This window comes from Pogoniulus pusillus, chromosome 16, assembly GCF_015220805.1.
Source record: "Pogoniulus pusillus isolate bPogPus1 chromosome 16, bPogPus1.pri, whole genome shotgun sequence".
Taxonomy (NCBI): Eukaryota; Metazoa; Chordata; class Aves; order Piciformes; family Lybiidae; genus Pogoniulus; species Pogoniulus pusillus.
The window spans coordinates 7,972,916-7,999,672 of NC_087279.1; the positions used below are offsets into that span (position 1 = coordinate 7,972,916).

At 47.9% G+C, this 26,757-nt stretch overlaps 1 protein-coding gene and 2 long non-coding RNA genes across 4 annotated transcripts in view; 2 read left to right on the forward strand and 1 right to left on the reverse strand.

Annotated features, from left to right (window-relative positions):
• The window catches only part of LOC135182327 (uncharacterized), a 36,013-nt gene extending 13,797 nt beyond the window's left edge, over nucleotides 1-22,216 (forward strand). The window contains exon 2 of the long non-coding RNA XR_010305171.1: nucleotides 22,025-22,216. This is a non-coding gene — a long non-coding RNA (uncharacterized LOC135182327). The remainder of the gene's footprint in view (nucleotides 1-22,024) is intronic.
• Nucleotides 12,496-25,032, reverse strand: LOC135182326 (uncharacterized). 2 transcript variants are annotated; one of them, XR_010305170.1, is made up of 3 exons: nucleotides 22,561-25,032; nucleotides 20,919-21,132; nucleotides 12,496-12,852 (listed from the first exon to the last, which is right to left on the reverse strand). It is a non-coding gene; the product is annotated as an uncharacterized LOC135182326 (long non-coding RNA). The 2 variants fall into 2 exon arrangements; XR_010305169.1 differs by lacking the exon at nucleotides 12,496-12,852 and having other exon boundaries at nucleotides 19,728-21,132.
• A 149-nt stretch (nucleotides 25,033-25,181) lies between these two features.
• IQSEC1 (IQ motif and Sec7 domain ArfGEF 1) overlaps nucleotides 25,182-26,757 on the forward strand; it is a 379,541-nt gene continuing 377,965 nt past the window's right edge. Inside the window, exon 1 of the mRNA XM_064156311.1 lies at nucleotides 25,182-25,857. Within this exon, the coding sequence (XP_064012381.1) occupies nucleotides 25,592-25,857 (266 nt within the window). The 5' untranslated portion in view covers nucleotides 25,182-25,591. The remainder of the gene's footprint in view (nucleotides 25,858-26,757) is intronic.

The following is a 26,757-nucleotide window of genomic DNA, read 5'->3' on the forward strand; positions in this document are numbered from 1 at the left end:
CCTTGAAGTTGGAAAGGACTTGAAATTAATGTTCTTTTGGCTTGCTCCAGAGGTGCCATGGGATTTGCTCCTTCCCAGTACTTCAGCAGGCAGTCAGTAGTTACAGTGACACTGTTATCTTCATTATCAAACAATGTCTCCTCTAATGAATATCATTAATTTTTGTGCAGCTGATAGAATTTGTGCTTTCAGGTCTTCTTCTGGTCAGAGTTATGGGTTTGTCATTCCTTTGATTCTTCCTCCTGACTCCTTAGAGTTTTGCCTTGTAGACAAAATGCCATTTTTATCTCAGGGCATAAATTGCTTCCCTGTTTTGTAGCAACAATGGCAAGTTATGATTCTAACCAACAAAGCCAGTCTGTCCAGTTCTGAACCTCCCACTGATCTCTGCTCACAGGAGAGAGGCTCTTCTGGTTAGAAAATATCAGAGGGCATTGCACACTGCTGCACATGCCCCACTTGAGGCACAGAAGCAAGTGGGTTTCATAGAAACTCTCCCAAATTCTCTTGGAATCTTTGTGGTTTTGAGGGTTTATTTTGTTACTAGAGGAACTGTAGTGGTAACTCATTATTAAATCAGTATTAAACTAGCTACACATGCTTTGCACCAGGGAACATGATACAGCCTGACATGAAGGCAGCCATGGAGACATGATGAGAACTTGACCTTCTGTGATGATCTCTTTTGAGCCAGAAGTTCCATGTCTCTAAGTGCCCCTCTGCAGAAAGGAAATAACAATTTCATTCATTCACTCATCATTCAGGAAGCTGTGGGGACCCAGGCACCTTGAGCCTCACAACATCCTTCCTCTCCAGATACTGTACTTCAAGTGTGGTGCCAAAGACAGGGAAGAATGCAAAATTCCATCTTCTCCTTTAAAAACAACAGGAAAAGTGGCTTCCCTATGTCACACAGGGTGCCTCTGGTCTCGCTGCAGTGAATTAGCTTTTCTGTGCTGGCTTTACTTTGCCTCTTCATGTTCCAACTGGAAATCCTGGAAGGGCTGACCTAAATCTATAAAGAACTGATAAACACATGGGTTTACCACTCATATCTGAGCTGTTCCACTGTTCCATGGGATGCTGAGAGCCTGGCAGTGGGAAAATGCATGCTGTGATAGTCTGGGTATCATTTATCTTCACATGAAACCTGGCACGAGTTTCCAAAACACTTTCAGTTTATGATAACAGATTTTTAATTTGACTTCCTCCCATTGTTACAGGGAACACATCCCCTGATGACTGCCTGCACAATGCAGCAGTAAAAGTTCTCCAAAATAACTTTTGTTCTGCACAAGAAAAAAACCCAACAAAAGCCTGATGAGTTGCTGCATGTTGCAAAGAGTCATTTCACCTTTGTGCACTGCATGTATTGCAGTGGAGCCACAAACCCTTCAGCTGTCCAGTGCACTGTTACTGGTGGTGCTCAGCACCAGAATGCCCCCAGTGCTCTGGCAGTTTCTTGCTCGATAGCCAAAGAGATTCAAACAAGTGGATAATAAAAGTATAAGGATTAATTCAGGTTGAAGTAGTTAGTTCTATAGAATTGTTTCAGTTGGAAAAGATCTTTCAGGCCATCCAGTCCAACAACTCTTTAACACTGCCAAGGCTGGGATTAAACCATGGTCCTCAGCAACACATTTCTGTGTCTTTTAAACACCTCCAGAGATGAAGATTTGACCACTTCCCTGGGCAGCCTGTTCCAGTCTTTGAGAACCCTTTAAGGGAAGAAGTTTCTCCTGATGTCCAACCTAAACCTCCTCTGGTGTAACTTGAGGCCATTTCCTCTTGTCCTGTGACTTGTTACTAGGGAGAGGAGACTAACTCCCACCTGGCTCCAGCCTCCTCTCAGGGAGTTGCAGAGAGCAATGAGTTCTCCCCTTGGTCTCTTCTTCCCCAGACGTAACACCCCCCGTTCCCTCAGCTGCTCCCCACCAGCACTGTTCTCCAGACCCTTCACCAGCTTTGTTGCCCTTCTCTGGGCCTGCTATAGCACCTCAGTATCCTTCTTGGAATGAGGGCCTCAAAACTGAACCTGATACCAAGGTACAGCCTCACGCAGTGCTGAGTGCTGATTAAGAGACCACTATATTTAAAAACCTCCAAGCAATCAAGTGTCTGCATTGCCACACAGATGATGATGGTGGTGGTGATGACCCTGAAGCTATAAACTTCTGGGGAGAGAGCAGTGGAGTGTTCTTAAAAGGCATTTCCCATTTGTGGTGTTGTGATACTTTTGACAGAACTGCAGGAGAATGCCCTCACATCCCAAGTGTAAATGCAGGTGTGTAAATGAAATAATGTCTCATCCATCCTGTGTTCTTGTGTGGCATGGAAGACTGTTCTTGCTTTTGTAGAGCTCAGAAGTGCTTTAATCTCTTCTTTTGCTTGGCCAAAGCATTGGGATGACAGAAGAATGTGAAGTGTAGAAGCAAACTGGGAGCCAGGTGTTCCCTATGCTACCAGTTTTGACTCAAAGGGACTGCAGAGCCCATCTCAGTGATGGCAGCTGGCTTCGGCAGCAGCTTTCTAACTCTGGGGGGGCTGCAGAGCATATTCTGCTCTTGAAGAGAAGAAAACCTACAGAACAGGAGGTCACATTGCCATGTTTCTGTTAAAAGGAAGGCCATGGAAATACTCCTGTTACAGCAAAGTTCAGGAGTTTATTTCCTGGCTGGTGAAGCATCTTTCTTCATTTGTCAGTCAAATGCTGTTGTCTGAAGTCTGTTTTATCTTACTGATGGGCACTTAGGACATAAGGAACAGGAGGCCTTCATTGCAAGATATAAAAGGTATGAAGGGGGCTGCAGGAGAGCTGGAGAGGGACTTTTGACAAAGGCATGGAGTGACAGGATGAGGGGTGATGGCTTCAAACTGGAAGAAGCTGGATTGAGGTCAGACATTAGGAAGTTCTTCCCCATAAGAAGGGTGGTGAGGCACTGGAACAGGTTGCCCAGAGAAGTTGTCGAGGCTCCAAGCCTGAAAATATTGAAAGGGAGGTTGGATGAGGCCTTGAGCAACCTGGTCTAGTAGTAGTTGTCCCTGCCTATGGCAGTAGGTTGGAACTGGATGATCTTTAATGTCCTTTCCAAGCCAAACCATTCTGTGATTCTATAATTTCCATTGGACACCCTCAGTGAGGACACCAGGCTGGTTTACAGATAATAGCAGAACTAGAAGCAGAACTAGATGAACTCTAAAGTCCAGTCACCCAGTCCTATCTCAGGCAAAATTCTTTCTGAAGCTATGGGCAGTGACGTTTGTTAAAACAGGATAATTGTAATGCCAGACCCCATTGTGCTTCTTCCATCATCTACTGCATTAAAGCCTGACAAATATTTAATGGGATTAAACCTGTCTTCACCTCGAGATTTATATAGCACTGAGAGGGCATCAACTTTATTAGAGTTCCATGTAACAGATATTTGAATCCTGACTAGAAAACATCATTTGCAAATGTCACATCAGTTTTACATCCCCTGGTTTATTCCTGTCTGATCATCACTTCCCCAAATATGTTCCCACTGATTTAATATTCCCTTAGCTTCAGCAGTTTCGGAGGTCTCTCTTTTCAGCAGCTCTGCCCTCACGTTCCAGGCACAGGCTTTCTCCAGAGCTGGACAGGAATTACTCAGTGCCTAGCAAGGAGCTGCACTTCCTCAGCCACTGCTAAAATCAACGAGAGTTGACATATTCAGTGCAGAAGGGGCCTCTGTTTCTTACAGGCTGATATTCATGGAATAGCTCCTCCTTCTTGCTGTTGGGTTAGCTCATGTACAGATTGTCCTGTAAGAACCAGAAAGAGGAAGAGAAAGTTGCTCTCCACTTATCTTCTGCTTTAGCCAGCAATATACAGCGTTCATGGAATCATAGGATCATAGAACTGTTTCAGCTTGAAAAGACATCCAAGATCACAGACTCCAACCATCAACCAAACACCATGTGCTAGTTTGAAGTGCTAGTCTGGGTGATTTCCAAAGTGGGGGGGCAGGTAACACCCAAACCATCACACACCACCATGACCATTAAACCATGTCCTCAAGTGCCATGGCCACACATTTCTTGACCACCTCCGAGATGGTGACTCCACCACCTCCCTGGGCAGCTTTTTCCAATCTCTGACTGCTCTTGAAGCAAAGAAATTGTTCCTGATCTCCAACCCAAACCTGTCCTGGCACAATTTCAGGCCATTTCTTCTCCTCCTGTTACCTGATACTAGAGAGTCATATATGAAAAGCCACAAAGAATCACAGAATCAAAGGCAGCCTCTGTTTGGAAGAGACCCTTGAAGGTAATTTTGGCAGTTATGGGTTGGGCAATATTTTCTTTCTCTGGAATTTTTTCTACAAAACAAATACATGAATCTACCATACAATCATGGAATCACAGAATGGCTCAGGTTGGAAGGGACTTTTGAGGTCATCTACTCCAATTCCCCTGCTTTGGGCAGGGACACCTCTCAACTAAACTTGACTGCTCAAGGCCTCATCCAACCTGGCCTTGAACACCCCCAGGAGGGAGGCATCCACAACCTCCCTGGGCAGCCTATGCCAGAGTCTTACCACCCTCATACTGAAGAACTTCTTCCTTAGCTCCAGTCTGAACCTACTCTTCCTCAGCTTCAAAATGTTCCCCTTTGTCCTATCTCTAGACACCCTCAGGAGAAGTCCCTCTGCAGCCTTCCTGGAGGATCTCTTCAGGTTTTGGAAGGCAGCTCTAAGGTCCCCCAGAATCTTCTCCAGGCTGAACACCCCCAGCTCCCTCAGCCTGTCCTCACAGTAGAGATGCTCCAGCCCTTGCATCATCTTTGTGGCCTCTCCTGGACTCACTCCAACAGCTCTGTGTCCTTCTTCTGCTGGAGACACCAGAACTGAAGGCAGTTCAGTAAGGATTCTTAGAATCATGGAATTATAATAATTTCAGTTGGAAAAGACCTTTAACAGCCAAGACCTCAATGTCTTTCTTGTAGTGAGGGCCCTAAAACTGAACTCACTACTCAAAATGTGGCCTCACCACCGCTTTTCTGATTGCAACCAGGCAAGTCATCTTCTCTGCCTCCAGCCTCTCTGTAACCAGTGTAGTCTGCAGGCTACACTCTGATTATGTGGCCTTTTGCAAACAGATGTTAACTTCTCTGCCTGTGCTTCAAGCCAAGAAGAAACAAATGAGCTTCTATTCAGAAGCTGGGTGTAAATATTCAACAGATGCTTTAGAACAGGGGGGAAAAAATCCACAGTTGTGCGCTATTTGAGCAAACATGCCTGCTAAAATCAATGCATAATTAATGGCTTTGCTGCCTCACCACTCAAGTGCTGGTTTGAACAGCCCACAGTGATGTAGATTTCTTTGCTCCCAGCTGTGGCTGTAAATGAAATTCGTTTGGCACATGCTAATATCTGTCATTGACAACCAGGTCAGGTGCTGCACCCTGCACTGCTCCTCTCTGAACCATCCATAACCTTTCTGCTCTGTTCTGAGGTAATAGAGAGGCTGAGGTTTTGTTTCTCTCACACAGCCCTTGCTCTAAGAAAGACATTGAGGGGCTGGTGCCTGTCCAAAGAGGGCAACGAAGCTGGTGAAAGGTCTGGAGAACAGGGCTGGTGAGGAGCATCTGAGGAAACCGGGGTAATTTGGTCTGGAGAAGAGGAGCCTGAGGGGAGAGGAGACTTCATTGCTTTCTATAACTACTTGAAAGGAGGTTGGAGCTGGTCTCCTCCCTGGAAACAAGCAACAGGATAAGAGGAAATGGCTTCAAGTAGTACCAGAGGAGGTTTAGGTTGGACATCAGGAGAAACTTCTTCCTTGAAAGAGATCTCAAAGACTGGAACGGGCAGCCCCATAGAGGTGGCTGAATCGCCAGATTGAAGGTGTTTAAAAGTAGCAGAGATCTGGTGCTGAAGGCCATGATTTAGCCCCAGACTTAGTAGAGTTAGAGAATGATTAGACTTGATGATCTTAAAGATCATTCCCAATTAATGTGGTTGTCTGCTTCTCTCTCGTCTCACCTGTGGCTAGATTCTCGCAGGTCCTTTTTCAGTGGATGGAGCTCATACCATCCCTGGAGATGGTACAAGCCCAGTAGAAACCTCAATTATCCCAGTGCAATATGGGCATGTAAGAACACCCTACAGGACTTCTATGACATGGCTATCAGCAGATGGACATGCCATTGCTATCTCTTTCCTGGGGTGCACAGCACCCTTGCTTGAGTTTACAGAATCACAGGATCAAAGGTTGTTAGGGGTTGGAAGGGACCCTGCAGATCTTCAAGTCCAACTCCTCTGCCAAGGCAGGACCAGAGAATCTAGCACAGGTCACACAGGAACACATCCATACTGGGATGGAAAGTCTCCAGAGAAGGAGGCTCCACAACCTCTCTGAATAGCCTATTCCAGTGCTCTGTCAGCCTTCCAGTAAGGAAATTCTTCCTCATGTTGAGATGGAAGTTCCTGTGCTGCAGTTTGCATCCATTGCCCCTTACTCTATCCCAAGGCAAAGTAAGCAGAGGCTGTTCCTGTCCCTTCCTCCCTGATCTTCAGCCCTCAGATATTGATAGACATTGATCCGATCCCCTCTCTGTCTTCTGTCCAGCCTAACCAGCCCCAGGGCTCTCAGCCTTTCCTCATCAGGCAGTGCTCCAGTCCCTTCATCATCCTTGTAGGCCTCCATTGGACTCTCTCCAGCAGATCCCTGTCTCTCCTGAACTGGGGAGCCCAGAACTGGTTGTAATATTCCAGGTGGGGCCTCCCCAGGGCAGAGTAGAGAGGAGAGAACCTCTCCCCATCTGCTGGACACAGTCTTCTTGATTTGAACACCAAGCACAAGCTGCAGGGGCACTGGGCTGCACCACATTTGTCCCAGGGCTGTCAAAGCTCCCTCTCAAGCACTTTATGAGCCATGAGAACATTTTAATCAGTTGGCATTTCCTTAACTAAGGCAGCAGTGCTGCTGCCTGCAGCAGAGCTCTTACACTGCCGGCTGGCTTTGTGCTCTATAAATTATGGTGTCTGTCTGGAGAAGAGAAGTTTGCATTATGTGCTGATGAATGGACTGCTGTGGGTTTAATTTAAATGGATGATCATCATTTATTTTGCAAATTAATATCAACCTTTCTAGGAAATTTCCATTATGTTAAATTACATTTTCAAAAGCCTGTTACATGAGCAACGTGAGGCTGTTTTGAGCCATTGAATTAGCATTTCCTGTCACGGTGGAGCCCTCCAGAACATCAGCTGGAGAAGCACAGATTGTTTAGGGTTTGCTGCTTAGCTGAAATTCTAAGGAAGGCTCTTTGGGTGAAAAGATTTTCTGCCTTACTCTGTCAAACTGCAGAGTGCAGCACAGCCTTTAAGCTTCAGCACAACAAGGACATGAAACTGGAGTTGGAGTGGGTCCAGAGGAGGCCTCAAAGATGATCAGAGGGTTGGAGAACCTTCTCTGTGGGAACAAGTTGTGAGAGTTGGGGCTGTTCAGCCTGGAGAAGAGAAGGCTCCAGGGAGACCTAGAGCAGCTTTCCAGCACTTGAAAGAGGCTACAGGAGAGCTGGGGAGGGACTTTATACCGGGAATTGGAGTGACAGGATGAGGAGCAATGGTATTGAGCTGGAAGAGGGCAATAAGATTGAGACTGGAGATTAGGAAAAAATCCTTTCCAGTGAGGGTGGGGAAACACTGAAGCAGGCTGCCCAGAGAGGTTGTGGATGCTCCCTCCTTAGAGGTGTTCAGGTTGGATGAACCTTAAGTAAGCTAGGCTAGTGGGAGGTGTCCTTGTCCATGGCAAGGGGGTTGCTACTAGCTGATCTTTAAGGTACCTTCAACCCAAACTGTTCTTTGATTCTACAATTGCCTGTGCTAGTGGTGAGACAGACTCAATGACTCATCCATACCATACACACTAGTGTCATGTCTTCCAGAATCCCCCATTTTTCCCCTGCTGACACATGTATACCAGATCTATTCTCACCCCAAGCCATCACTGCCTACAGCAGGTAGAGGAACTGCTTTTTTCTCCACAAAATCATGGTTTCATGCTTTTAAAAAGGTGTGAGAGCTGTTAGAAAGAAGATTTCACAGTAAGAATTAAGAGACATTTTAAAATGCACCCACAGTTGCTTTGAACATTACAATTCATCCCCAGAGCACATATGGAGGGTAGAGGGTCGGGTCAGGTCAGCTTATGCTGTGGGGAGCAGAGCTGAGTGGTTTTTCCCTGCTCTGTTATTTGAAAGGCACTTTAGAAAGGCACTTGCTCCTTAGCAGAGCCACAACTGCTGCTGGAAGCCAACCTGGATGAAGGGATAGAGTGGACCCTTAGCAAGTTTACTTATGATGCCAAACTGAGATTGGCTGCTGCACCATCGGCCTGTGCTGCCATCCAGAGAGAGCTGGACAGGCTGCAGAACTGGGCAAACAGGGACCTTATGAGGTTCCACAGGAATGACTGTAGAGTCCTGCACCTGGAGAGGAACACCACCAGACACCAGTACCAATTAGAGGTTAACCTGCCAGAAAGCAGGTCCATGGATAAGGACCTTGGAGTCCTGGTGGTCAGTAAGTTATCTATTGGACAGCAGTCTGCCTTTGTGGCCAAGAATGCCAGTGGTCTACTGGGGTGCATTAATTAGATCAAGGGAGGTTCTTCTCCCCCTCTACTCTACCCTGGTAAGACCACACCTGGAGTATCACATCTAGTTCAGAGCTCCCCACTTCAAGAAGGTCATGGGTATACTAGAGAGAGTCCAACAGAGGCTATGAGGGTGATGAAGGGACTGGAACATCTGTCTGATGAGGAAAGGCTGAGAGGACTTGGGGCTGTTTAGTCTGTAGAGGAGTGAGAAGAGATCTTATCAATGTCTTTAACTATCTGAGGGGTGGGTGTCAAGAGGAAAGTCTCATTTCAGTGATGTCCTGTGACAGAATAAGGGGCAATGGATACAAACTAGGACACAGTAAGTTCCACCTCAGTGAGGAGAAACTTCTTTGGTGTGAGACTGCTGGACCCCTGGAGCAGGCTGCCCAGAGAGATTGTGGAGTCTCCTTCTCTGGAGACTTTTGAGACCCTTCTGGACATGTTCTTGTGTGATCTGTCCTAGGTGATCCTGCTTTGGCAAGGGTGTTGGACTCCATCTGCAGAGGTCCCTTCCAAGCCCAGCATTCTGTGATTCTGTGATAAAGCCTGACAGACTATTATTTCAATGTGGCTGTAAGTGTCTGTATGTCTTGAGTGCAGGACAAGATCACTGGCTCTCCTAGCATCAGCACCTTCAGGAGCTGAACTTACAAGGCCACAGTGTTGTATTAAACCCAAACTCTGTTCCCTTGCACTAAAGACCAGTGTCGTTTTGTGAGGGTTTGGAGATTTTAAGATACTGAAGACAAAGAGAGGCAGCAGCAGGAGAAAGTAACTTAGATCCATAGACTTTAATCAGTCTTAAATGTGCTCTGGAGGTATCCAAACAGATGTGACTGTTAAGCTCTGTATCAACAGTTCTGCTCTGTAGTTAAAGTAGTCCCAGGGAGCTACTTCAGAGTTAATTGATGCAGTGTCCCTCCTAACAGTAGATGAGAGCTGGGAAACAACAGCAAATGTGACTTTGAAGGACTCAGGTGCTGGAAGCAGACAGCTCATTAGGTGCCAGCTATTGGGTACCAGGAATGGGTTCCCCACTGCCTCCACACATGGTTTGCTGAAGTCTTTGCTCAGGATCTGTGGCACACGTAGCCCATGGCATTGAGTTGGAACTGGATGATTTTTAAGATCACTTCCAACCCAAACCATTCAACGATTCTCTTCTGCAAGGAGGCCCTCCTCAAAACGAGCTCTGAGATATGCCTGATTCATACTCTTTTTTGCTTGACAGTACCTGTTGACACTTAGGTATGTGAATGATTCAACTGAAAGTGCTCTCCTCCCTCTCACTTATCCCTGCATTGAAATTGGGCATTTGGCATGGGGAAATTACAGGTTACTGTAGGGTGATTCACAGAACAGCACAACAGGCAATTGCTGCTGGCGTCTGCTGATGACTTCATCCCTTGCTGTTGTTTCAGCAGCAGAAAGCAGCTTTATTTAAGGATGGGTTTCTGACCCTTCACACAGATTCTTTTTTTATCCTTTGCTTCACACTTGTCGATGATCAATCCTTTTTTTGGCTGTGTTGAAGCTTTAAAAGCACAACAGGATGAAAAGAGGTTACACTCTTACTTTTGCACCGAATGCTAGAGGTCACTTTTCTCTCATTTCCTTTGATGTCTTTGGGCCAGACAGCAGTGCACCGAGCCACTTTTGCAGGCAGCTTCCTGTCACACTGCAGAAAGCCACCTAGGAGTGGGCTCAGCCAGATGGCTGAATGACCCTGTACACAAGCTGCATGCTGTTTGAAGCAGTCAGCATCCAGAGGGGCCCAGGAGCACCCTCAGACTGTTGGGTGGGTTGATAGTCCCTATTCTGGCACAACAGCAGGAAGTGTGGCACAACTTGAGTCAGCACTGGAAACACAAAGACCAACAACTTGGCTTTCACACTCATTCAGTGCAGGGATAGAAACAGGGCAGATATACACAGCTGGTGTGACCATATCTAGGAGCATCTCCTGACAAGGAAAGGCCCTAGGGCTGTTGAGCCTGGAGAACAACAGACTGAGAGGGGATGTGATCAATGCTCAGCAAGAGCTAAAGGGCCGGGGCAAGAGGATGGGGCTGCTCTTGTCAGTGTTATTCAGTGACAGGACAAGGGGCAATGGGCACAAACCGGAACCCAGGAGGTTCCACCTGAACAGGAGGAAGAACTTCTTTGACGTGAGGGTGCTGGAGCCCTGGAGCAGGCTGCCCAGAGATATTGTGGAGTCTCCTTCTCTGGAGGGATTCCAAATGCCCCTAGACATTGTGACCCTGGACAAGCTCCTGCGAGTGCTGCTGCTTTAGCATGGGAGTCGGACTGGGCGGTCTCCCAAGATCTCTTCCAGCCCCCACCATGCTGAGATTCTTGGATCAGCAGCCACTTTTCCTAAGAAAAAAAAAATCTGCTTGATGAAACTTGCAATCCCTGGAGAAGTTCAAGAAAAGACTGGATGAGGCACTTAGTGCCATGGACTAGTTGATTGGGCAGGGCTGAGTGGTAGGTTGGACTGGATGATCTTGGAGGTCTCTTCCAACCTGGTTGATTCTATGATTCTATGATAATGGTGGTTCTTATGACTGAAACATTTCCAGCTAGAGCAGGACTCTTTCAGTTCAAAATCAGGGGCATTAATTAGTGGTTCTATACTTTGCTGGCATTATTTGTATGGGCTTTATGTATCAGTGGAGTGTTTCACAGGCGTTCAAGCAGCTCCTCGTGAGAGCTGTAACCCAGCACCAAGCACTGCTTCTTAGTCAGCAACTCTTGCTTCAGGGACTGACATCCCGAGACAAGGCTAGAAAGCAAATCCACCTCATTATTCCATCCTTCCTTCTCAGAAGGATTTCATAACAGATGTGTCAGTGCCTCACAGCATATGTCTTCCTAAGGCTGAGCCTGTCCTTGCATCCTAAGAAAAGAATGTGGGCCCTGTGTTTCAGATCCATATGGGTGATACTGGCTAAAATATGTGTGGCTGGAGAGAACCCATTGCCAGCTCTGGACACACTTGTGACAGGAGCCACAACACTCCATGAAAACCTTCCCATGAGAAGAAGTCCTGAATTTGCCTTGAGAAGATGAAGCTCCCATCGTTTTGCCAGAGGATTTTCCACTTTCGCAGAGGTGTCAGTGGATGCATGAAATCTATTAGAGCTGTGACTCCAAACCCGGAAGATTTGGGGTGTCAGTGACACCTCATGAATATCAGATCAAGCTCTGCACAATGCTGAGCAGTTGCACTGCAGCACTCTGTGTTCCCTTCAGTAAGACAGAAATGCTTCTCCCTAAAAGATGGGACTGGGCATTCACAGGATCACAGAATCAAAGGTAGAGGTTGGAAGGCACCTCTGGAGATCATCCAGTCCAAACACGTTGCCAAAGCAGGATTGGACATGGGACAGGTCACAGAGGAACACACCCAGAGAAGATGATTCCACAGCCTCTCTGGGTAGCCTGCTCCAGGGCTCCAGCACCCTCGCACCAAAGAAATTTCTCTTCATGTTTAGACAGAACCTTTTATGTTCAAGTTCATTCCCATTAACAAAAATTCTTGAATGGGGCCAGCATAGGTACATGGGCAGGAAAGGAAACAAGTTTAATCTCTTGGCACTTGGGGACATGATTTAATGGCCATGGTGTTGGGTTGATGATTGGACTTGATCTTGGAGGTCTTTTCGAACCAAACCTATTCTGTGGTTCTGTGGATCTGTGGTGATTCTATGCTTTTTCCCACCCTGGAGTGATCCAGGTTTTGTCACACAGGCTCTTGAGAAGTTCCTGGTTAAATCTCTTTGTGTCGGGCTGGAAATTTACCCTTTAATAATTCAGAAACTCATTTTCTGCAGATTTAATTTACTTTTGCCACCAGATGGCACTTGCAGTGGGTTTATGTTGGGAAAATAAGTGTACAAGCTCTGCAAGGCAAAGCATTAAAATCAATTTCAGGGCAGAACACTATTTACAAACAAGGCTTTTGCATAACAAGGGGTTGCTTGCTCTGCCAGTTGGATTCTGCGAGAACTGATATGCTGTGTGTCATCCAACTGCATATTTACTTCCTTCTTGGTAGCAGGAGTGATGTGGACATGCAGACCTTGTCAAGAATTCCTCCTAATTTTGCACTGAAATGGGGTAAGATGAAGAGTGGTGTCTGAATGATGGGTTTGCTGACCTTGAGTTCACAACGTGGTGCTGTGGCTGTGGAATCTGCTTGATGAATAATGCCATTGGTACCTGATGGAAAATAAAAAGGAGAATGAGAAATGGAGAAAAGAAGGAGGAGAAGGAGAAGGACAAGGAGAAGGGCAAGGAGAAGAAGGGGAAGGGAGAGGAGGAGAGGGGAGGTGGGAGGGGAGAGGAGAGGGGGAGAAAAAGTGAAGGAAAATGTTTAAAAAAAGAAAGCAATCCTTTGTCAGATTACAGCTGTGGCTTGCAGCAAGCAGGACAAGGGCTTTGTCTGCTCCACCTTCTGAGTTTGGCTATTACAAGGAACAATCCTTTTTGTCAGGCTTTGTCTGAGACGATCACGAGGAACAAAGCAAAGGCTTGCATGATGCATAAGCTGTGCTTTTACTTTGGGTGGCACCTGGCTTCCAGGACTATGCCGACATTGGGTAAAGGTTCCACACTTGCCCTGCTGGCATATATGGCACAGGTGGTGACAGGGATTATGTGGGGATAAAAGGGAAAACCCCTAACAGACAATAAGAAAAGCCAAAAAAGAGTATGCTGAAAGCTACTCACAGTTGTAGCTATACCTTCTTGAAAGACCTTTTTGCTCCTAGTGCCTGAATTTATTTCATGCTGCATCTGAAATTCCTGGCCGTGCATTTTAAATGTCAATTTATAGCTAGCAGCAAACACAGAAATGACACAGTGAGGAGTTTTTGACACCCAGCTTTTGAAGAACCTTAGCCAGGAAGGGAATCTTTTGCAGTGTGAAAGAGAAAGGCAGAGGCTCTCTCCCTATGTTAAAGTAATAGGAGAAGGATGTTCATTAGCTGATCTGAGTAACACAAACACAACTCTCAGAGGTTTTCTCTGTGTTGCTCTTTGGAAAAGATCTTTTTCAGGTGAAGGGTAGGCCCAGACATTAATAATGCATCCTCTTCCTGCAGTAATTCAGCAACTAAATGCAGTAAGAGACTTCTAAATGCCTGGGTCACTGGCAGGCAACCCAAAGCTCACAGTTAACAGTCCTGTCATAGTATTCCTCAAAGACAAGTTTCAAGATCACTCGCCCCAAAGTATTTGATTAGTGCCACTTCTGTGCTTCAGTAAAGAGCTACTCACATGAATTAATTCAAGATCCAGAGGATAGTTCTTGATTACATGGAGCTATGGAGTGGAAAGCTCAGTGCAGTAAAAAGCTTATAGCAAGATCAGGATTAGCTTTGCCATGTGGGAAACGGATCAGATTTATCACATAATTTAAACAGCACCTTCTCTACTAAGAAAGCAGCAGCATGTCCAAAGGTAGGAATTCATTTAGTTGTCAACACAGCCTGTCCTCACATCTCTCCTACCAGCATGGGCTGAGAGAGTTGGGCTTGTAAAGCCTGGAGAAGAGAAGGTCTCAGGAAGACCTTCTGGTGGCCTTTCAGTTTTTGAAGGGGCCAGTTGGAAAGCTGGGGACAGACTTTTGAGCAGGGCCTGTTGTGACAGGACAAGGGATGATGGTTTGAACTAAAAGAGTGAGATTCATGGTGGAGAGAAGGAAAAAATGTTTGACACTGAGGGCAATGAGACCTCAAGTTACCCAGAGAGGGCATCCCTGGAACTATTTCAAGTCAAGTTGTTCAGGACTCTGAGCAGCTTCTGGTAGTTGGGGATGCCCCTGCTGACTGCAGGGGGTTGGACTAGATGAGCCTGAAAGGTCCCTTCCAGCCAATGCACTTTGTTGGAGATCTCACAGCCTGTTGGGATCACTGTTTCCTCTGGTTTTACGACCCAGCAGTGTGCACAGACTACTGAGAAAAGGTGGTGAGTTCTCTGGGCACTGCCTTTCTGCAGCTGACATCTCCAGCTCTCCCTTGCAGAACCAGCACTTTCCCTTTGCACTTTTGCTTTCACGCAGAATTCCAATTCATCTTTAGAGTGAAATCAAGTTACTTTGGCCTTCAGATAACTCATTGACAGGGAGCTCTGAAAGTTCCTCAGAAAAACTCTTCCCTCTGCTGGTCTGCCATCCCCAGCAGAAGTGTTCACCGAACATTAGTCATTCCATTGACAGATGTTCAGTCTGTGATAGAGCCTCCTCTTGAGAGATAATGCAGATGCAGGGAGGAAAAACCCCCATCACCTCCAAAACAAAACACATCTCTCTTGTTAAACACTTCAGTCGGGCAGAAGCTAGCTGCATCCTTCTTCAGTCTTCAACAAGAAAAGGATTGCTGCTTTTTAGGAGCACTGGTCCCAGTCAAGACTATGCTCTGATGGATCAAACTCACCAGCACCTAAAGAGCCCTGTTTGTAGGACCAGCTACCAGGAGCCTGGGGATGCACTGTATTCACGGAAGCATTTTCATTGTGAGCTTCTCCCAGTGACAGAAAGGTGCAGCCAAATCCAGAGCTCCCTGAGGACAACATGCCCTTGAGACCTGAGCTTCCCAAGCATCCACAGTGCTCTGTGGCCCTTGCTTATGCAAGCCTAGGTTCTGACTGCCAGACCAGGGGAAAAAAAAGGAAACTATTAAAACCAAAAAAGCTTCTTGTTTTCTGCCACTGTTTGACAATTATGAAGCAGCAAAGCTCTTTTTTCATGTTAGCTTTGACAGAAAGAGCTCCCTTATCTCTAAACCTCCACAGAGTTCAACAGAGCTTAACCACATCGCTCTGGGGCTTCTCCGTGCAGCTGCAGGAAAATGCTCAGACCATGGAGACAGGCTGGTGAGTTACAAAGATGAAGTGATAAAGACTTTCCAGGGCTGAAACGGTGAATAACAGACTGGTGTTACTGCCACCGGCCAGCATCAGCACGTCTCATCCCCTCCTCTCTGCTTCTCAGCCCAATGAAAGAGAAGGGATAAGGAAAGGTTGATCCTGCCTGACCTTAGCATTTTCTTGTTCAGCTTTTCATTTCCTGGGTTTGAATCTTTACCTAAGACATCTGGAGGTTTAGCACCGTTTATTTGGACAAGAAGCAATTGAAATTGATTTGTCCATGTTGTGATGCATTTTCTTCTTCGGAAAAGGACAGAAGAGTTTCCAGTCTGGATCTGCAAATCTATTTTTAAGTATCGCATCAAATAGAATGGAAGAACTTAGATTTCCCTCAGCTGTAGTCAATGATGAAGCTGGGGTATGATTTTTACTCCTTGTTTACAAATGAAAGGCTATTTCTTCTTCTCTTTACATATATATACACACACAGTGTCTGGGATAAGCATACGTGACTGGAGTTTCTCCTTGACAAAAAGTAAATGCTACAAAAATCTGACCAATTGCAGAGCAATGGGAGTGAAAATGCAGTGAGCCAGAGCAAACAAAGACTCTTCTCATTCATTAGCACCAAGAAATCTGAATGGCCACAGGAACAAAGATTTACTAATAAGCCCAGCTGAGTTCCTCATCTTCACCTTCCCATGTGTTTCTTTGCCACTCTCTAGGTCACTTTTTCATTCAGGGTTGGGGAAAGAGTAATGCACTGTGTACACAGAAATAGTGCACTCAATGTGAATTCTGTACCTCCAGCCTCAGGGAAAACGGCCACTCCTCTTGCCTCCATTGATATTTAAGGATGGAAAGCTGTCTTCTGCTTGCTAGAGATCAAGATGTTGAAGCCACTCCTTTCCCCCTGGCATGTAGACAGAGGCTTTTTGTCACAGAAGCTGTCTACACAGGATAACATTGAGAGCTGTGAAGGAGGTGTGGCTGCAGAGCTGGAAGTGCTGGGGTTGTGAGCAGTGCTGAGCACCAGGCTCTCGCTCAAGCAGAGCACGCTGCTACTGACACCAGGAGGAAGAAATTCTTCCCCACGAGGGTGCTGAGGCACTGAGACAGGTTGCCCAGAAGATCCTTTGCTGCTGAGATTGGAGCACAGAAGTGTTTCAGGTGGAAAAGCCCTTTGAGATCATCCAGTTCAACCATTCTCTAGCTCTAGCATGGCTGGGGCTAAACCATGGCCCTCAGTACCACAGCTCTGCCTCTTCGAAACACCTCCAGGGGTGGGGATTCAGCCACCTCCCTGGGCAGCCTGTTCCAGTATGAGAAGCCTTTGAAGGAGGCAGTTTCTTCTAACACAATGGTGTGCTTTGGGATCTTTGCTTGTGCCATTTTCTTATTGGAAAAGCATCTGTGAGCTTAAGATGTGCTTCAGGGACACAGAAATTACAGCATTTGTTTTGTAGATATGAAGTTGTTGCCTGTTATGACAAAGTTTGGACAGGTACTTATCAATACCTAAAGGGTGGGGGGCAAGAGAATGGGGCCAGGCTCTTGTCAGTGGTGGCCAGGCACAGGACAATGAGCAGTAGGCACAAACTGGAACCCAGGAGATTCCCCCTGAACAAGAGGTGAGCCTTTGGTGTGAGACTGTGGAGTCTCCTTCTCTAGGGAGATTCCAAGCCCCCATGGCCATTATAATCCGGGCCAAGTTCTTGTGAGTGCCACTGCTTTAGCAGGGGGGTTGGTCTGGATGATCTCCAGAGATCCCTTCCAACCTCACTGTACTGGGGTTCTGTGAAGGCTTGGGTTCCCCATCCTTCCAAACAGTCCAGCCCATTGAGCACACTGTTCTGTACATCATTTCCAGTGATGTGTAGCATTCCAACTGCTTGTGCTAATTGCACAGCATCCCCAGGACCACCACACCATCTGCACTTGACCTTAACATCCATAAACAGAACTTTTTCCTCTTCCATGCCTATTTTCAGACAGAAGTGGGCACTCTTAGTTCAGGGTGTCATGAACACTACAACTGATCATGAGCAAATAGTTGGAGGCTGCTATTGTGAACCAGAGATACCAAGTCACAGAATGTCAGTGCAGTGGGGGTTAGAAGGGAGTCTTCAGAGCAGGAGGCTCCACAACCTCTCCGATTTCTGTGTTGTTACAATTCGTATGAAACAAGTAAATAGAGCTTTTGCCTCCAGGTTTTCTTGTTGACAAGGCTTCACTAAATCATCCAAAGACATTCTAGATATTGATGAAGCCTCTGCAGTGGTCTTCACCTTCAGACACATCGGTGCTTCCTGGCTGATCTGTACATCTCCCTTTGAATGAAGCTGTTTTAAACCAGTTGTTGGGATACACAGTCTCAATGAGCACCTCTAAGGGCCGGGATGTATGGAGATGTATAGAACACAAAAGCATAGGCATGGCTAAGTATCTGAGCATTGACAAATCACTAAATGCTGTAATTAGGATCAAACATGCAACCAGTTCTCTTTGAGAATGGAATGCCTTGCTTCCAAACTGTCTGCCATTTTACCCATTGGATTCAGACAGAAAGACCAGAGTAGAGACTGGAAATATCAAATCCTTTAATACTGAGTTTTCAGCATGTTTCCCCATTATTACTTTTTTTTTTTCTTTTACTAATTCAACCTCTCCTTGAAGGCAGAATTAGTTTCCTAATGTAAAAAAATATTACTGTGCCATCTAAGTGAGTCTGTTCATAGCATCCTAGCAAGCAATGTGCCAATTACAGATGTGAAATGAGAACAAGAAATTAATGAGAGAAATCATCCATTTTCATCAGGGTAGGTGTCCAATTGAAAATGCCTGTGGCAAAAGAAATACACAGTTCTGAGGACTTCATCTTTTCTCATGTTGCTTCTCCTGACTTTACCCTAATTTCTCTTTCTGTGGATGCTTGAAAAAAGAAAAGAGTATTATCTGATTTTCATGTTTTCTCATACTCTGACTCTGAAAAGCGTGGTCTGCTGCAATTCACCAAGGCAATTCAGTCTGAAGAATCTGCTACACACAGAAGAACTGTCTCCAAAAGTAAAGCACAGAAAAAGAGTAGACTGGAAATACATAGAATCAAACTGGAATGCTACATCTTAAAATGGAAAAGAATAGCAGCAGAGGTCATTGCTCCTTTAAATAGCATTTTAAACCAAAGCCACCCACAAAAAAAAAACAAACCCTCCAATACTTTTATGTCCTTAAGCTTTGATCAAGACTTGAGTCCAAGAAAACTTTGGTTTGGGGGTTGTGTTACAATTTAGGACTAGGGTCCTAAACTAGGGTATCTTTTCTAGAGAACTCAGAGAGAATCCAGGGGGATGGACTCTACTCTCAAAGGGGCTGAACAAAATAGAGGAGATATGTTTGTGCCATTCCATTGGTCTCAGAAAATTCTATGCAGTTTGGAGTTCAGGGTGTTCTTTCTCTCTTTCTCCTGCTTTCTCTCTTTGCTCCACTCCAAACTTTGCTTTACTCCTCTGTGCTGATCATTGTTTGGGTTACTGGTAAGAAGAGAGATAATATTATGTTAGCTGGTACTGCTCCAGGGTGGTGTCCAGGAGGGTAGCTGGGCCATTGTCCAGTTGCATCTATGTCTTTGTATGTGTTTATTAGCCTACTTTTGTACCTAATAATTCCATTTTACTTAGTGTGGTAATCTACACTTTGGGTGTAAGTGCACCCAAAGTGTGTGAAGCCACCACAGGTTGTTTCTATTGCAGTGCTGGAGTTTGACCTTGTCCGTGGCCGTCTGATTGCTCTCTAAGCCTGCTAAGGCAGTGTGATGCAATGAAGTCCTGTAAGCAGGAGAACTGGTGATGACACACTGAAAAGGATATTTTAGCACCTGATATTTCTCCTTTGCTTGCAGTGATTTCACGAAGTTGTCATTTTGGGGGCAAACAAATTGTAGTTGTTTGCTTTCTTCTTTTAGTGTTCAGCTTCCTAATCTGCTGTCAAAGGATCTTTGTTCCCCATGATAAACCTGTGCTGTACATCCTTATCTAATGTGAAGTATTTATCTTCTGGCACTTACCTGCTCCTGACCCAGCTATTCCATTTTGTAGTATCCATTACACTCTTTCAGTTTATCCTACAACTTAAAAATATTGTGTCTTAATGAAAGGTGTCCTTCCTTCCAGCTCTGATTTGGCTTCAGTCTCAGCCTAAATACCAAGAAATTATTTTCTGCACCATTTATAAAATAACTTGTTTAATTAACAGAGGAGCAATTACAGCTGCACTGAAAATTCCATTATATTGATTGCTAAATTGCAGTTATACATTCAATTTAGTCCCCTTTTAAAAATTACTTGCCACTTTCACAGCAAAATTCTTCCTGGATTGAAATGGTCTCCTTTGGTTTCACTCTGAAGGATTAATTTGAGTAGAAAACAAGCCACAAAACGATCCCAGAGCTGCTCTTGAGACCTATTCTCAATATGAATGATCACAAACTGCCTTGTAAAACACCTTGCTTTTCTGCTTGTTTGTTCTTTTAACTGGTCGTGAAAATCCCTGTGATCACCCTAAGATGGAAGCGTAAGCAGCTCAAGATAAATTTATAGTTCACATACTCCCGGGAAATTCCACCCAGTTAGAACTCAGGTTTGTCTGACTACAGACCAGAAGTAAATTTGGATGTGGGAGCTCCTATCTTTCCCCAGTTTAACTGATAAGCACTCATGTGCTGCCACAGCAGAAGCACAGATGCTCTTCTTCTTGTGCTGATCCTCTGCTCCAGTATTCCCCAAGGTACTGCTGGTATCTAAGGGCTTATGAAGTGGTTTGGAGCTCCTCTACAGATCACACTTGCAAGTGCTTCACATGAGTTTGTTTCCCTTCCTCACACTTAGGTAGAATCACAGAATCCCAGCACGGTGGGGGATAGAAGTGACCTCTGGAGATCATCCAGTCCGACACTCCTGTTAAAGCAGGGGGACCCACAGCAGTTTGCCCACGATCACAATATCCAGCTGGGTTTGGAGTCTTTCCAGAGAGGGAGACTCCATAATTACTCTGGGCAGCCTGCTCCAGGGTTCCAGCACCCTCACCCCAGAGAATTTTCTCATTCTGTTCAGGTAGAACCTCCTGAGTTCCAGTTTGTGCCCACTGCACCTTGTCCTGTGACTGCGCACCACCAAGAAGAGTCTGGTGCTATCCTCTTGCCCCCCACACTTCAGCTGTTGCTGAGCATTGATCAGATCCCCTTTCAGGCTGCACTTTTCCAGGCTTAACAGCCCCAGGGCTCTCAGCCTTTCCTCCTCACAGAGATGCTCCAGATGCCTCAGCATCTTTGTAGCTTCCACTAGACTCTCCAGTAGTTCCCTGTCTGTCTTGAACTGGGTAGCCCAGAACTGGACCCAGTACTCCAAATGTGTCCTCACCACATCAGAACAGAAGGGCAGGAGAATCTCCCTTGACCTGCTGACCACACTCTTCTTCACACACCACAGGAGACCAATGTCCCTCTTGGCCACGATGCACATTGCTGGCCCACAGGGAATTTTTCCACCAGCACTCCCAGGTACTTCTCCATAGAGCTGCTTTCCAGAAGGTCACCCCTCACATAGCCTGCTGCAGTGTTTGGTTAATTCTCGCCTGGGAAAGTGAAAAGGAAGAGTCATAGAGGAAAGGGAATGTTGCTCAGTAAGCAGGAGTCTTTTACTCATTTATCAGTAGTGATAGGAACGTCCCATCACACTGGATAGACCTTAGACTGCTGTCTTAGATTGCTGCTGTCTGCTGGCAGCCTGCAGAGCAGCAGTTGTGAGTACAGAGGCATTTGCTCTGACAGCAGCCCAAATCCTGATGGGCTTCAAATTAAAAAGCACAAAATACAATGTGTATGTACAGAATATATTTACATATATTTACAATTCAGAAATAACACACCAAGGAACCCTCAAATCGTTCCCCAACCTCTCTGGACAAGGGAACAAGGGAATAACTCTCCCCAGAGAGGGAAATCAGGCCCCACTGCTGCTATCTGCTTAGCCATAAACAAGAGTCTCAGCCAAGGTGAGCGAAGCCACACATGGGGACTACCCAGCAGCCAGAGCAAAGAGGAGAAAAGGAAAGGAATGGTTTGTGCAGCACACTTTATACTAATTAATGATCCAATGAATGCTATAAACATCACTACTGTTTTTCTTTTGTATCCATTACCTTATTTTATTTACTTGTTACTATTTTTTCTATTCAACATCTGTGGAATTTTCCTATTTCTTGTTTATAATTAAGACACTAAGCTCAAGTATTAGTTTTAAACCACCACACTGAGGTAAGATGTTAGCCAGCCATAAGAATGCTCTTCTGGTAGTTTTCATATTTAAAAGGGTTAGGCTTGGTGTCACTTAATTTTCTAACTGAGCAGATCTGAACAAGCTGGATCTGCTTTTACAATCTGTGTCTTACACACAGAGATTGAATACATTACTGACTCCATGAATATGCTTATCTTCTAAGTTTGCCTTTGCTTGTTCATCTACAGAGTGTGATGAAGCACACGGCCCCTCTGAGGCTGGCAGAACAATCCCCTCAGGCAGCGAGCACACCTTCCTCTTTCTGAATGCTGAGTGCCACCAGCCTACAAGCCACACCAGGAACAGGGGCCAGGAGCCAACCCCGGGGTGTTTCTCGGTACGTTACTGCATTTTTCAGTCTAATTTATGTTTTCTTGGGAGGGCTGTTTCCAGTAGGTTTCATTTGGGAAAGCACAACCAGCTGAGCTTCTTTGCAGTGAGGGTCAGGAGACACTGGAACAAGTTACTCAGGGAGGTTGTGGATGCCCTCTCCCTGGAGGTGTTCAAGGCCAGCCTGGGTGAGGCCTTGAGCAACTTGGTCTGGTGGAAGGTGTCCCTGTTCATGGCAGTAGGGTTTGGAACTAGACAATCTCTAAGGTCCTCTCCAAAGCAAACCATTCTGTGATTTGTGACTCTGAGTGGCAGGTCAAGTTCATTACATTGTTACCAGTATCCTCTCAAAAAATCTGTCCAAAGTCACCAGAGAGAAAAGAGAAGGCAGCACCTTCACAAGCCATTATTCCTCAGTCAGCTCATCCAGCAAGGCTGTAGGACACTAATGAAGAAACAACTTTGCCATTTGGGAAGTGAGGCATTTCCTGTAGTCTGTAAAAGAAAAAAGGGAGTTGTCTCTTTAGCAGTGCTGCATAGGTCTCATGGACTCAGTGACTTCTACCCAAAAAGATCCTTCCACAGATCCTGGCTGTACTAAGGTGCTGCTGCCCCACTTCAGCTGTCCTTCCTCTGAACTGCTTAACAAGCATTTATTGTCTGCAGATACATTAATGAGTTTTGAGTGTCTTACTTTGCATTTTATTTTGCATATAAGAGGCAAGTTCCCCTGGCTTTATTTATCGATTGGACTGCATTCTGGCTGCCTCAAACACAACTGTGCAGCTTGCCTCAGTGAGCTGTTGTGCTAAGCATTTATTTCCACAAACTGCTCTTCAGCAAATGCATTCTGAGCTAAGAGAAGTTTGAGAACAATTATTACCAACAGTTCCAGTCAAAATTACAGACCAAGCTGTTGGAAGGAGAGCTTGGGCTCCTCAGAGGGCAGCTGACTTTTCTGTGAATCCAGGGTCCCCACCAAGACTGGAAATCAGTGATACAGTCATAGGATTGTTTCAGCTGGATAAAGCCCTATAAGGTCATCCAGCCCAACCATTCTCTACCTTTGCCAAGGCTGGAGCTGAACCATGCCCCTCAGCACCACATCTCTTTGAAACACCTTCAGGGAGAGAGGCTCTGTAGAGCCTCCCTACCCTTATTAGATTAACACTGCCTCCCAGCTTAATATCATCTGCAAACTTACTGAGAGTGTCCTCAACCACCTTCTCCAGACCCTTGACAAAGATATTAAGGAGAACTGGCCCTGGTGCTGATCCCTGAGGAACAACCTTGTGACCATTTGGATTTCACTCCATTCCTTACCACTGTTTTGGCCCAGACATCCAGCCAATTTTTGACCCAGCATAGGACCCACCCAGCCAAGCCAACAGCAGCCATGCTTCAGCCCTTCGTGCTTCGGACACTTTGATGGATACCACAGTCCTTTGTTTTTTGTATGCCCAGAGCAAAGCAATTTTACTGATAACTTGTTTCTACCTGAAATCAGAAGGCTTGTGAAGGTTGCAGGTGAGCCCCTGTGGTCCTGGGCTGCCCTCTTTCTCCAAACTGAGCAGTAAAGGGCAAAGTGAAAAGTTGAGGCATACACTTCCACTTTGGAGCTCCATCCCAAGAGCTTCAGCTCCTCATGCTATGGAGAGATAGGGGAAGCCTGGACATGCTAACCTTTCCATCATCCAAGGCTGCTGCTTGTCTCCACTGCCTGTCTCTGCTGGATCAGACATGCTTCAAAGTCATGATTCTAGCACATGCTGGTGAGAGCTGGGGCCACAAACTAGTGTTTTAGTGACAGCACAAACAGCTGCTCTGAGAAGATGTCACTAATGGAGCCAAGAAGATGCCGAGGGGCGTGGAGCATCTCTGTGAGGAAGAAAGGCTGAGAGCCCTGGGGCTGTTGAGCCTGGAAAAGAGCAGCCTAAATGAGGATGTGATTTCAGCAAGAGCTGAAATTGGAGGGGTCAAGAGGACGGGGCCAGACTCTTTTCAGTGGTGTCCAGGACAAAGGCCAACAGTCACAGATTGGAACCCAGGAGTTTCCACCTGAACAGGAGAAAAAAATCCTTTGGTGCAAAGGTGCTGGAGCCCTGGAACAGGCTGCCCGGAGAGGTTGTGGAGTGTCCTTCTCTGGAGAGATTCCAATCCCACCTGGACATTGTGAAGCTGCTGTGGGTACCCCTGCTTTAGCAAGGGTTGGACTGGATGATCTCCAGAGGTCCCTTCCAGCCTTACCATACTGAGATTCTGTGAACTTGCAGTTTAAAGGTGGAGATAAGAGGTAGAAAAAGGAGAAGGAAAAAAGGAGATATGGAGAGGAAGGGAGGAGATCAGCATGTCTTCACCTCCCTATCTTCTTCCTGCAGTATCTCCCCGTTTCCCTTTCCCACTCCCGGTTCCAACAAGCATTCCAAACACACATCCCCTCGATATGAGAACAGGACCCACATCTCAGCAACTTTCCTTGGCTTGCTGTAGCCTTCACAGGAAGCCGTGCTTCACACACAGTGCTCCCATATGTCAGTACTGCTGCTGGGTGAGGCAGGGGGATCCGCTGACACCAGCTTGCTCCCGTCCCACTCGGGGCACGGGGCTGGAGCCCCCACCTCGAGGGAAGCTCCCGTTCCCCGCTGTAGAGGCATATCTCTGCTATCCACTAGCTCTGCAGACTGCCTGCATGGCCGTCCCTGCTCCACGCTTCTCACAGTGCCCTCTTCGGCTTGCTCGAGGGCGCCGGGGCTGCCCCCCACTGCCGGACAGAAGCGCCCCGGAGGCGAATCCTCCCTGGGTGCCCCAGCCCGCACCCGCCACCCCTGTCGGGGCTCTGCCAGCGCGGGGCCGGACTGGCGACATCTTTCGCGCCCACAGAGAGGGGCTGCAGGGCTCCGCACCGCCCGGCTCCGCGCCGCCGAGCCCCCGCAGCCGCCGGCCCCCCGCAGGAGGCGGCCGCGGTACTTAAAGCGCGTCCCCCGCGGCGGGCAGCGCGGAGCGAGCGGGGCCGGGCTCCGGGCTCCCATGCCCGGCTGCGGGCGCGGCGGGGGCGCGGGCTGCGTTGCCAGGCGCCGAAAGATCCGGGCTGCGACTTGGGCAGGGCGGGACAGCACCCGGGCGGCAGCGGCTCCGGCGGTGCTCCGAACGGCGGCAGCAGCAGCTCCGGGCGGCGGCTGAGCCCCGGCTCGGCAGCGGAAAGCCAAGCGGCAGCAATGGCGGCGGGGGCCAGGAGCCGCTACGCGCCTGGGCAGCCGCGGCTCTAGGAGGGGAAGCGCGGAGCTGGCGAGGGGGGCCGGTTTCCGGCGGGTGATTTATTTCTGCCCTCTCGCTTAAGTTCCCAGAGGAGCGGGGCTGGCCGGCACCGGCCTCCCCCCGCGCCGCCGCCCCACCTGCTCCGCGGCGGCTGAAGGTGCGGGGCGGCCATGGAGAGCCCTGCCGAGAACCCCAGCAGGGCGGCGGAGTACCTGAAGGAGCTGAACAAGATCATCGAGACGCAGCAGGAGCTGCTGGAGAAGCAGAAGCGGCGGATCGACGAGCTGGAGCAGCAAGTGGCCAAGTTGTACCACGAGAACGCCCGTCTGCAGGACGAGCACCACCGGCACCTGGCCACATGCAGGCTGCAGCCGGGCGGCCCCCCCGCCTACCCGGGGGTGCTCAGCGCCATCCAGGAGAACGCCCAACACGAAAAGTAAGTGCTGCCCGCGGTCCCCGGCCCGCTTGCGAGGAGGTTCTTCCGTCGTAGGGCTTTCCGTGCCTTCTACCCGCTGTCCCTGGTCCCCCGAAGCCGTGCTGGGAAGCCGCGGAGCTGCCTGCGGGCGCGCACAGGGTGAACCCCGCTCGGCAGCGGTGGGGACGCCGTAGCTTCTGTGTGCAGACCCTGCCTAGTTGCCGGTACCTTGTCTCTTCTCCAGCCGGGATAGCCCGGGGCGGGGATCTGAGCCGCGGCAGCACGGCAGGGGCTGCCCCGGCTTGGTTGCGCTGCTCGCCATACCCCCGTCACCCGGGCCCCGGTAGCCTCTGTGCTGAGTGGAGGCTGACATGCCGCTCTCCTGGCGGGGCGGCGGTAACGGGGCTCTGGGAGGGCTTTGATTAGCTCCCCGAGGTTTTCTGCATACTGTAGGCACCCCTGGGAGCTGGTCAGCCCTCAGGAGATGCCTTAGGGGGGATGCTCAGCGCTCGCCGCCGGCCGTGCACGGGGACCCGCGCCGCTCGAAGGAGCCTTGGCCAGGCGGAGCGCCCGGGCTGCCGCTGCTAACGAAAGTGACCTGGAGCGGGGTCAGTAAACATTGGCAGCTCGCCATCGCGCCCGCGGGCTCCTGCCTCTGCCAGCTCCCGCCTCGGAGCCGCCTCCGCCCGCTCCCCACCGCTGCCGCTCCCCAACCCCGCGGAGCCGCCGTTGACTGTGCCCATCCCTAGACCGTGGCGAAGCCACTCAGTGCCCGCGGCTCTGAGGCAGCAGGAATTCGTGCCGGGCCATGACCAGCGTCCTGGCGTTTGCCCGGCGCTGTTCCCGCGCACGGAAAGTGCCTGGGACTCCGGGTTTGAGTGAGCGGAGCTGGCAGAGTACGCGTAGGGTCAGAGCCCGCTC